Raw genomic sequence first — 12153 nt, forward strand, 5'->3', positions numbered from 1 at the left:
TGGCTAATCACTTTCTAATTAGACTTAAAAGATTCGTCTCAGGATTTCTTCCGTAACTGTACAATTGGTTTTTTGGTTTACCTATGTTTAATGTTTTATTTATGTATCTAAAGATTTGATGCGATGTTTTTGGAAAAAAAAATTAGGAACTAAACAGGTCCTAAAGTTCTGCCATGCTATTTTCCGTATCATGTTCTGAACGCAAAAGGCAAAAGGTGGTCCTTGGTGGTGGATTAATTAACAAAACAGGCAAAAGCTTAGCCTTTTCGAACTCCTGATGGACTAATTTAAGCAGCTAGCTTCTGGTGGTTCTTGATGCAGAAGTACCAGGCAGCAATCATCATTATCAAAATCTCAAGACACGCCCATGCACCACTTCACCAGTAGGCTGGCCCCAGTGACTTTGATGGATGCTCCATATTGCTTCAAAGCAATGCCCCGATGACCTTGAGAATTTTATTTTACTTTCCACACGTTGCTCTTTGCGTGGGCTGCAGCCATGCAGTGCAGGCGTGAGGATAGCAGGGCACGATTCATGGCCTAGAATTCTCTCTGTTTCCCTGTGGTAGTGTTAGGTGCTCAGTAGGTTCCCTTTCCGTTGAGCACAATGCGATTCTCTCAAGTTTTGAGATGGCTGATTTGCAGTACAGAATGTACTGCAACTCTGCAAGGAGTAGTGAGAGGTATAATGGTACGTTGTACTTCGGTTTGGACGAGTGTAGTAGTATTAGTCTTCGTGTGATTGCTTTATTAGATCAGCGTACCAGGTTCCTGCAAGTATTTGTAATTGACAAGCACTACTTGACACTCGTCAGTAGACGTGGACCTTTACATAGTCCAAAGATAGGGGTAGTTTATTATAGCCGTCAGAAGTGCCTGGATAATCGGTTGACCTTACTATGATGGATATTTTTCTCAATTTTTTCTACTGAAGTTGCTTTTGTACTGCTATCGATTGTACTACAAAGAACCTGAACTCTAGCGTTAACCAACCTGATTTATTTATGGTTGTGGAAACAAATGTTCAACCGTCAACACAGAGATGCCAACACTCGAATCGTATCGACATATTAAAAAAAGACCTAATATCAATTAAATAAATAGAAATGGGGCTTTGAACCCAAATCGGCTAGCCCATCACCTCGTGAGCTAACTAAAAGATCCCTCTATTCGTCAGTAAAACCAATACCTAGTCAAGACCACGAAAAGATATCTCTGAACTTTGCATCGATGTCGTCACAAAATCAGTGCACCATTCTAGCTTTTTTAACAAACCGAGGATCTCCCTTTACATCAGAGAAGGAAGTTCTTGGTGACAGTCCACGACAAGAGGTCCCCGGTTCACTAGACCGGGACCGCCACTAGTTTTTGTTAGCGTAATGCAAAAATTAGAGATGACATCAAAGACCAAGCAGAACTAGTCTCTTAGAGCATCCCAACAGCTAATTTATCCCATTCTCTATCCTAAAAATATCCTAAAAATAGAGGATAAAAACTATAAATTGAGCTCCAACAGGACGGCTATCCTATCATATATATTTTTAGATGTCATCTATATTAGAAGAGAATTCATATTTAAGTGATCTCTCTCCATCCTCCAAAGAGATATAGAGAATGTTATATATGGATGATCTAGTGGAGTACAAAAAGATATGAAGGATAAAACTAGTTTAGATGATCATCCAAATAAAGATATGAATAATTAAATTTAAATAAGTTATTAGGGATGCTCTTAGGGCCAGCTCCCTCGTACCAGCAGATGAATATGACGATAACATTGAGCCTTCTTTTGCTTGGATTGCCGAGTTGGGTGGCAACATTAGCCCACCATTCCAGTTTTAATTTGAAATAGAATGGTGCTATTGAACTATAAGGGTGCACTTCTTTTGCGACAAAAGGAATACTGAAGTAGAACTAGCTTGGCTGCTTCTGCAGAGTGTATTTACGGTGCTCTCTAGTGACATTATTCTTCTACTACTGCTGCTGTCAGGAGAAGAATTTTTGAGTATTTTATTTAGAATTGTAGTTATGAAAAAATATTCTATTATTAGTGATTGATGGTGGAGTCTAACATACACGAGTAGAAAGGGCTCTCAAATATCACATTCCCAACGAGTTCGGATTATGCAGACCCCACATATTTCTCGTGCCATATATCATGATTCATAAAGGTATTCACAGTGCATTGCATCCTATCAAGTATCCTAAACTTGAACTAGGATGAAACCACTCATCAAATAATAATATCTTTCACGGTGCTAATAGCTATAACGGGTGCTACTATTTTCATGCCAATCCTTTAGTCCTTACATTATTTCTTATTTATATATAGTCTAAAATCTTACAATAAATACCCTAAATATCATAAACTGATATTAAACTACATATCTTCTCTCTTTTGTCATTTATCCATACCGCTCCTCTCTGTCGACACCGTCGCTCCCTCTTCTATGTCTGATAGGATTGAGGTGGACAGCAAGCTCGATGTAATGACGCAGGTGGAGCTCGGCGTAGATCTGAGCCTAGCGACTAGCAGAGAAAGGTGGTGAGGCGGGCGACGAACTTGATACGCCAATATAGATGGAGCTTGATGAGGTAAATTGAGTCATTCCCCGTTTTTAGTTGCCGTTGTCACTTTATCTCCCATCTTCTGTCATGGTTGGACGGTTTCTCTCCTCTATCCTATCACGTATGGTGGCGCTTTCTCTCCCTTCTCGGTTACCACCACCGCCCTGTCTCCCTTCTCATGCCATGGATGATGGTGGGCCCCACGTTAAGGCACGAGGGGACGGAGGCACAACCTCCACATCGCGGACCCTATCATGCCTCAGCACCATCTTTGTTAAGACCATTGTGTCTTGCCAAAGACATGAGCGATCTCTTAAAGCTACTGTCGTCATTATCTCTATCATCCATGAAATATGGCAGCAGACGTGGCGTGATGAGACCACTTGCCACGTACCTCCAAATGCCCTAAGTAGAGATGACTCAGGCTATCCGTCCGGCCGGCCGCACGCACGCACGCTGCCGGCTGCGTTCCACGGTCGTTTTCCGGATCTCCGACTCGTCCGTCCATCGCGCGCATCCTCTCTCCTTTGTTCCTGGAGACCTCGCCGGCTGTCCTTCACACACCTAGTATACGGCTATACCCACAACGCGACCGTCTCGGGAAGCACATCTGACAATTCTGATCTTCCTCCCCCAGTCGGCGGCGGGCGGCGCATGGCGTTCCTTCCTCAGGTGCACGCCCCTCTGTCACTGCCATCGTCCCCGTGACTTTCTGTACTCCTCAACGGAGGACAGTGCAGATTCCATCGTCGACAGCACATGCGCCTCATTCAACTCATCAGTCTCATCTAATTATTGTGATGCTGTTCTGTTTTACAATGGTTTGAGAATCCTAAAAGAGGAAATATTCTTCGGTTGCGCTTAAAAAAAACCCTGCTTTTTTTAGTGATGGATTAAGCAAAACCAGACAAAATATTCAGTCTTTTCGAAGATCTGCAGGACAGATTTAATCAGCTAGCGGTATCTGCTGCAAAAACAACAGGCAACCGTCATCTGAAGAAAAAAGAACAGCAGCAAGCAGCAGCTCTCTTTTGTCTGGATACTCTGAATTGCCGCCAGTAACTTGAACGCACGTGTTTCTTTCGTTCCCATCCGCCACTGTTCGCGTGGGTTGCAGGCGCGCGAAAGTGGAGCACGACTAATGGCCGAGATTTTTATTCCTTCTCGTGATCATACAATCCATCCAGCCAATTATTCAGCGAACCTATCCTGCCTTGGCAACGAGAGAGTCTATCTGACAGAGTGACAGTTACACACACACAAACTCCACTGACGAAAAGCTCATGCACACCCGCGTTGAAATGCACCAACGATCTCTCTCTTTCTCGATGATAAACATCGGCAACCTTTTCACTAATGCTTCAGTCTTCACCAGAGGCTGCAACAAATCAGTGCAGTCCAAGCTCAGAGGTGACGTGCAGTGGAACCATAAAGAGATAAAAGTCCAAAAGGTCCTTGGCTTCCATAACGAGTGTCCAATTCAGCGAGAGAGGACAGGCACGAAAGGGAAAAAGGCGACGTGCCAAAGTTCTCAGAAACCTGTGGTGCGAGTTGGGGAATCTGTTGGTGATAAGTCGAGGGAACCGCAGCGATGGGCAAATTCGATCGGAAAAGGGTCGTCGCCGATGCGGACATGGTAGGCTGGCTGACGGCAACCGGCACAGCCACACAGCACGCCGAGTCGCGTCGCGGTGCCAAGATGCCAGTATTTCTCTCGGACAGAGATAGCACGACGACACTACTGTGCTCGTATTTTGTCCTCGACTGTGTTTTCAGTACAAGATTTGTCCCAGTCCAATATCTCGAGTTATTGGTACTGTGATTGTAGGATCTAACAATGTTCGTACTACTCGATTAGATTCAATAGTAAAACATGATTTAGTATCATAAGATACTAGTATCTCGAGATACTAAACTGGAACAAATCTCTCTCTCAGTATCGTAGCACTCGACGCTCGAAAGGAAGCACACAACTAATTGATGTGTTTAATTCTTTAATTTCCTTCTCAGCTGATATACACAGTACAAAAACACATATAGACATCATTTCTGCTTTTGGGAGGATTTATCCGTCGTAGCTACGCTCGATCTTCCGCTCGCCGCGCCTAAATCTAAACTACAAAACGCTCGAGCTGTTTGCTTGACACGATCTTTTGTTTGTTCTTGTATATGACGTATACGTCCGCACTGGTGCGCTGTAGATTGCAGCAATGCATTGCGTGGCTTAGTTTCCCGGTGTAAACTTCATGCAGATGGGCGGTTTAACCTTGGCCAGCGCGAGCAGCGACGAAGGGAAAATCCATATCCCGTCGCCGCAGATGAGGCCGGAGGCGACGGCCGGCACGAGCAGCGCCGCCCTCTTGCCGTCGACCTTGTGCCAGACGTACACCACGAGGCTGCCGACGCACATGTCGATGGCGAAGTTGGCGCCGACGAGGAACGGCACGGCCATGGCCATGGGCAGCGGCATGAACCTCCCGTACCTGCGGGGCAGGAAGTCCCGCGCCAGGTTGACAAGCACCGCGAACGCGAAGAACCCCGCGCAGAGCTGCAGGCAGTGCCTCGGCAGCGCCGAGAAGCCCTCCACGCCGAGGACGGCCATGTTGCGGTAGATGAGCGCGTACGGCGCCTTCCAGTACCCGTTGGGGTCGCCGATGTCGAACGCCCTGTAGAAGAGGAAGAAGGTGAGCGGCGCGACGACGCAGCCCATCAGCGTGCCGACCACCTGGCCGACCAGCATCGACCGCGGCGAGGTCAGCGTCAGGTGGCCCGTCTTGAAGTCGTGCATCAGGTCGGCGGAGATGAGCACCAGCTGCTTCACCAGCCCGCAGCCGACCAGGCCGGCCACCACGCCGTCGTCCTTCCCCGCCCACGCCGCGAAGATGAACAGCGCGATCTTGCCGTAGTTGTAGCCCATGTTCATGTCGGTGAGCCCCGTGCCGTAGGCGTTGCAGAACCCCAGCGCCGGCGCCAGCAGGTACGCGGTGATCACGTAGTACCACTTCACCTGCCGGAACATTATCGGGATGACGACCACGGCGATGGCGCTGAGCAGCGTGTACCCCGTGTAGGCCATCCACGTCGGCATGTTGTCACGGTTGAACACCTCGTTGCGCTGCATGTCGTCGATCGCCATGGTGTCCGCGTCCGCCACTGCAACGCAGGCGCACACTAGCCAGTAAGCACCAGCCAGAACTAGAAATGCGCAAGGCGATCTAGCTAATCTTTTTTTCACGGTTGCATTTACCTCTGCTATTAAGACCCCTGCGCTTTGATCTTTCGTGTACGCTCTTAAGAGTGACAACTATCACTTTGACGAAGTTGTAGAAGCCATCTCCGACGAGCAGCGCAATGCAGATGAAAGACTGCACAAGTAGTGATTTTGAGGTAAAATTCAACCCGGATATGCGCATTGTGCGGCCTGGATGACAGATGATTGATGAACATACCTTGTAACCAAACAGGCTTGTCATGCTACTTTCAGATGCCTTAGCAGAGTACCACTTCCCCTTCTGCTTGCCGATGAGCGGCCACATTATTCCCCAAGAAAGAATCGCGCCGAACAGGAGAGAGAGGTTGACAAGGTGCGAGCATATCATCCCGGCGCCAACATAAGTGAGACTAAAGTCGAAGAAAAATCTGGCGATGGAAGAATTTGCCCAGTAAAAAAAACGGGTTTTCTCGATGCAGTTTTACTATTGAATCCTAGTATGATCAGTGAAAAGAAACAGTAAAAATTACGTCTGTTTCCAAGCTTTCAGCCCAAAAGTAGGGAACTGGAGGAATCCGCAGACGTCACCGCCGGTGTAGAACCATTGGAAGAAGCTCCACAAGAAACTGATGCCAAAATACTTGAGGAATCCACGGACTTGCTTTCTGGCATTGAGGTGAAAACATTGAATCAAGTGAGCGAATCCTAACTATTTCTGCAGCGTTTTTGGTCGGCTCAATCATGATTTCATCAGTACTGACTGAAATAAAGCGCTTACTTCGCATTCTTATCTCCTTGAGGCGTGTGAAACCCGTTTATGAGAACAGCCGTCGCTGTCCCACTTGGGTATGTTAGTTTGTAGTCGATGACCAGCACCTGCCAATTATCAATTTTATGAGATTCGTTGATTTTAGGCACGATTGCGATAATTAGCTCACTTTTCAGTTAAGAAAGAAAAAGACTGAAGGACATAACAAACGTAGGCTGGATTTATCAGTAGTGTACTGTAGCAGCCCAAACCATAACAAAGATGGGTTAATGGAATAACTGATGACAAAAGGAGAAAACGATGGTTCAAGTATGCTGCTGATCGTGGTCAATAATTGCAACTCATGCTAGACGATAGTACAACCAATGCCAATTTTTTCAGAACGTCTGACAGCAAGATCAATCCCAGAAAATTCAGAGATTGACAGAGATGGTAAACGCTGAATGGTACGGCATGGAAAGCGAGGATCAAAGGGGGTACCTTTCGGAGAGGGAGCAAGGTGAGGAGCCCCACGAAGCTGATGGAGAGGAGGAATCCCGTCATCCACCCGATGCCGGGTTCCTTGTAGCTCCCCGGCACGTTCCCCGGCGTGCTCGCGCCGGACAGCTCGTACGTCTTCTTGTTCAGCCCCAGCAAGAACGATCCGAACCCACCTGAGGACGCGACGCGATTAGCGGGACGAGCAGCCAAGATCGGGCCGGGGTTAGACGAGGGGAGGGATGGGGGGGGGGGGGGGGGGGGGAAGCGTACCGCCGTAGCCGATGGTGTAGCAGGCGACGGCGCAGGTCTGGATGACGGTGTTCTCCTGGCGGGTGAAGGGGCGGGAGGCAATGCCGAGGCGGTCGAGCGCGTGCGTCCAGCCGCGGAGCGCGAGGAAGGCGAGCAGCGCGGCGGAAACGTTCAGCGTGGGGACGAGCCCCGTGGTGAGGCTCAGCTTCATCACGATCACCGTGTACACCACGCCGATCAGCAGCGCCGCCACCATCCCGCGCGCGGTCACCTGCTCCCGCCACGGCGGGACGCGCTCCGCCTCGCGCGCCGCCGCCGCCGCGGGCTCCGACTCCATGTCCGCCTCCGGCGTCTTCTCGATCTCCTGCGCGCCGCCGCCCGCGCCCATCGCGTGGCGGTCCATGCCGGCTGCAGCCCACGAGGCGGGCCCCCTGGGCACTAGCAGCTCGAGCTCCGAGATGGCGACGCCGGCGCCGGCGCCTGCAGGGGTGAGATGTAACCGTGAGCCCATCTGTCTACCCATACCAGGCGACACCGTCCTACCCCATCCATGTGCCCGTGCATTGGACAGCAGACTACAAGCCGCCGTTGAATACTCTGATAGGCAGGATTAGTTACACACGAGTGGCCTCTAGCAAGTCAAGAGGCATTTGGCCATCCGCCACTCTGCTCCACGGCGCCAGAAATGACAAAAAGGGGCAGCCAAGGCGGATGATTGGATGAACAAACAACCACAACTCCGCGAGCACGAGCATGACGACAGAAAAAAGAACACGATCCTATATCGAATTTTGACGATCACGCATGCGCAAAGCCTCACCTGCTTAGCCAAAGCAGCAGCGCAGCACCCACCCACCCCGCCCGCCGGTCGAGGAACGAACGCCACACGGCCGCGCGGGCAGCAGGAGACGGGAGGGAGAAAAAATATGCGGAGATGGCACGGCGAGAGGAGAGCGTGGTCAATCTATATAGGCGTCAACCGCGCGGGCTCCGGGCTCCGGGCTCCGGGCTCTGTACTGCACGACGAATCCAGTACACGTTTGCGCGCGCGCGCGCGCGTGTGGACGTAGGGAGAAGTACAAAAAAAGAGAGAGGGGAGAATTTTCGGAGGCCGCGGTGCAGTACAAGGGGAACGGACGGACGGCGAAGAAAATGGCGGGGTCGGTCGGTGATGTGCGATTTTTTTTTTTTTTTTTTTGCCCCAGCACAGCAGCGACGAGGGGTTGGCGATTGGAGTTTGGGACCCCGCAGGCCACAGCAGCCTCTTCTTCCTGCCTTGCACTTGACTTTTGCATGGTTGGGTGAGGGATTACGACGTGATGGGGGTGACCAAGTGAGGCTGAGGCCAATGGCTTGCATATGTTTTTTCTTTTTTCTTCCGTGGTTGGATTTGATATTCATGTACTGGCGTACTGCTTGTCCAGTTTCGGTCTATGCGGTCTTTGCGTGATTTAGTCTGCGTTCGTTTCAGGTGCTACGGTGCATGTTATTAGTTGTTGGTCATCGTTTATCTTTTAAGTGAAAAAGGTGAAATGATATATTTATAAACAAAAAATTTATGAATAAAATTTTTATATACGTATTATTACCAATTTAAAAGTAAATATTTAAAAATAAACTACAATGAAATAATTCCTAAATTAACTTCCTAAATTTTAGATCGCTAAAAACGCATATATAAAATATTTACTCATAAATTATTTTTTGTTTTCATAAAAGAAGCGCTGACCCTGTTGGTTTCTACGTGCACGCTCACTGACCTGCTAGACGTATGTTCATCATCTTTATATTTTTTAAAATAGATTTTTTTTAACTTTGCAAGTAGTTAATTTTACTATTTTTATTATTAAATAGCTATCATAAAATTAGAATATTTTATTAATCATCTTTCATCATCTATATAAGAGCAACCGTATAGTCGGATCACAAAAGCATCCACGGTATTGAAATGTTTGTACGTGCATGCAAACGCAGACCTCATGCACCATATTGATTGATACAGATGGAATAGATTCAGTATATTTTTGATTTCGTGTATTAATTATCATGCGAATAGGCCACTAGGATGCGTGTGTGTTCATGGAATATGAGAGACTGCCTGCCATACTCGTAGCGTGGTTGAAAGCAAGAGAAAAAATTTATTGCGTCATATCATTAAATGAGTAGATTTTTCTATGTTGAAAACCAAAAGAATATTATTTGGAAACAAAAAAAAGGTGGTCTAGTCTGCAAAATGCCTGAATCCATTCCCCTACTCAAATAAGAGGGATGATTGTGGAAAAAACCAAACAATATATTTGCAAATAAATAATAACGTATGAATAAAAGTTATATATATAGAGAGATCTCTAAAATCTAATGCTAAAAAATAACCTTTGATAAAAAAAACCACAAAATCAACTCCATATTTAAGATAAATAATATAAATTTTGGCTTATAAGTATAAGCAAAGCTAAAAGATGTGGTAATACACTAAAACTTAGCACCATCATGGATGATACTCCATCTGTTTTTTTATTAATAATGTGATTAATATTTTGGATCTATCATCCATCTTGTTTGATATTTTTTAAAAATATATATACAAATTATAGGCATGTATATTTAATGATAAAACTCATCACAACAAACGTTTAATATTTATATGCTTTTAATAAGATGAATAATCAAATTTATATTCAAAAGTCAATGGCTTAAAAAATTTTAAATGTTTGTAGTAGAGCTTTTTTCCCATCCTTGAAGATGTACCACTTTTTTCTATATAAAATTTGGTATCTTCTAGTACCTAAGGTATCAAGAGTTACCAAATTTTACGTAAAAACCAGTGGTACCTCTTCAAGTATGGTAAAATTGCTCGTTGTAGTATCACATGCGTACGCCTCTGTGTTTTTAGCATGTGTTACTCCCATCGATTGTGGGGTGTACGTCAGTATGTATTTGCACGTCTTTCGTGTAACAATAAGAAGAGGATTTTACAAGTTACACTCACTAAAATTTATCTGATATGCTTAACCACGAATCAAGACATTATTTTTGGATGGTCAAATTCAAGTTAGCCGCATGAACTCTGCCTGCTCACTGTTCAGTGAATGGTGTTCCCAAATTTAATAAGAAACATATAAGGCAAAGCAGCATGAACCCAACCCGGCTTGTTCAGTACATGGTGTACCAAAATTTAATAAGAAAAGGTAGCATTCTCATGAGGCGACTTGCCAGTTGCCAGAAATGATATGGCAAACAAAGACTATAGTATTCCCAAATGGAAATCAAATAGAATGAGATAATGATCGTCGATCGAGCCCCCAATCAATTTAAGATAATAGACTATATAGGTTGTACAGGATTGATATTTAACTGTATATGGTTAATTTATAAAGTCCCGCAACACTGTCGGAAGTCAAATGTATATTAGAGATAGCCACGTGTGCTCGTGGTTTCTAGTAATGCAGCATTGCAGCGTATGGCGATCTGAACTAAATACGGAAAACAGATAAGGTAAATTAGCATTCGTCAGGCAACTTGCCAGAAATGATTTGATGTGGAAACAAAGACTGATATTTATTACTCTTTCCGTCTCTAAATGGTTAACATTGTTAATTTTTTTTACGCGTTTATCTATTTATCTTATTTAAAAAATTACATAATTATTAATTATTTTTTATGTCATTTCACTTATTGTTAAACATATGTTTATGCATATATATATATATATATTTAAAAAAAATTAAATAAGATGAATAGTCAAATATATATAAAAAATAAAAACGCCGAGTATTTAGACATAGACGGAGTTTATGACAACTCAAATAGGCATAGCACAGAGATCATCGTGACCCAAATCAATACGTAGAGTCGTAGAATGGTCGATCGACAAGACGACAAGCCTTCTTGTGATAAAGCACCAGCATCAGCCTAAAGGCAGCAAATGTCATAAGACAAGCTCACAAGCATGAAGTCTGCTCCAACCCTGGACTTATGAAAGAAGCTAAAAGGGTTGTGACGGTACCAAGCAGCTGCAACTGCTGACGCTGCTCTCGAACCGTTAGTTAGGGGCTGTTTAGGAGAAGGGGATCTTCTGTCCCATCGAATATTTAAACACTTATTATAAATAGTAAACGTAGGCTATTAATAAAATTCATGTATAATCTTAGGCTAATTCGCGAGACGAATCTATTGAGCCTAATTAATCCATGATTTGCCTATGTGATACTACAGTAAATATGTTCTAATTATAGATTAATTAGGCTTAAAAATTCGTCTCGTGGATTACCACTCATTTATGAAATTAGTTTTTTTATTAGTTTATGTTTAATACTTTAAATTAGTGTTAATCCGATATGACATGAAACTAAAAAGTTTATCCCCATCTAAACAAGCCTTAGGCTAGCTCCTCATGGAAGAAAATTGTATGCGACATAAACGTCATAGTCTCATAGATGCAAACAGAGTCTATAACGAAAAGGTTGTACATGGCACGGTGAACAAGACACAACCTGGCGAAGACTGAGGCCCATACCCTGGGCCATCAAGCCCATCCTCCCAGAGGGGAATCGGAATCAGAAAGTCTGTGGAATAGCCTTCCACTCGGAAGGGATCCTACGGGCGCCGGCTTCCCCAGCGTTGCTCCGCCCCCGCACTAAACACTGATTCATCGCCCATGCCGACCTTCTCGTGTATTGCTCCCTATCTCTTCCTGTGCTTTACCCTTTTGCCTCAATGCTGCTTCCCTCCACGCTGCCTTGCCGTCAATGCTGATAATATCACGTAGAATCATATGATATCAGATAATATTAACAAATAATTATATCAGTTATCAATGATAATAATTAGTATCATCAGAAGCCAGTACCGCTCACATGATATCTTGGTACTTTAT

At 45.2% G+C, this 12153-nt stretch overlaps 1 protein-coding gene across 1 annotated transcript; it reads right to left on the reverse strand.

Moving 5' to 3' along the window:
- Positions 1-4523: 4523 nt before the first annotated feature.
- LOC102719382 (probable metal-nicotianamine transporter YSL16) lies at positions 4524-7821 on the reverse strand. The gene is made up of 7 exons (XM_040523694.1): positions 7299-7821; positions 7029-7201; positions 6558-6655; positions 6310-6444; positions 6018-6207; positions 5816-5933; positions 4524-5721 (listed from the first exon to the last, which is right to left on the reverse strand). Exons 1-7 carry the CDS (start codon positions 7798-7800, stop codon positions 4793-4795), a joined length of 2145 nt encoding a protein of 714 aa, XP_040379628.1. The 5' UTR covers positions 7801-7821; the 3' UTR covers positions 4524-4792.
- Positions 7822-12153: the final 4332 nt, after the last annotated feature.

This window comes from Oryza brachyantha, chromosome 4, assembly GCF_000231095.2.
Source record: "Oryza brachyantha chromosome 4, ObraRS2, whole genome shotgun sequence".
Lineage (NCBI taxonomy): Eukaryota > Viridiplantae > Streptophyta > Magnoliopsida > Poales > Poaceae > Oryza > Oryza brachyantha.

What these genes read in the sequence shown, in the direction of transcription:
- LOC102719382 (XM_040523694.1), bottom strand. Translation starts at nt 7,800, where the DNA reads ATGGGTAGACAGATGGGCTCACGGTTACATCTCACCCCTGCAGGCGCC. An exon ending in CAAGGAGATAAGAATGCGAA is followed by an intron (nt 6,445 to 6,557) that starts GTAAGCGCTTTA and finishes CCTCAATGCCAG; the next exon opens with AAAGCAAGTCCGTGGATTCC. An exon ending in CAAGCCTGTTTGGTTACAAG is followed by an intron (nt 5,934 to 6,017) that starts GTATGTTCATCA and finishes CTACTTGTGCAG; the next exon opens with TCTTTCATCTGCATTGCGCT.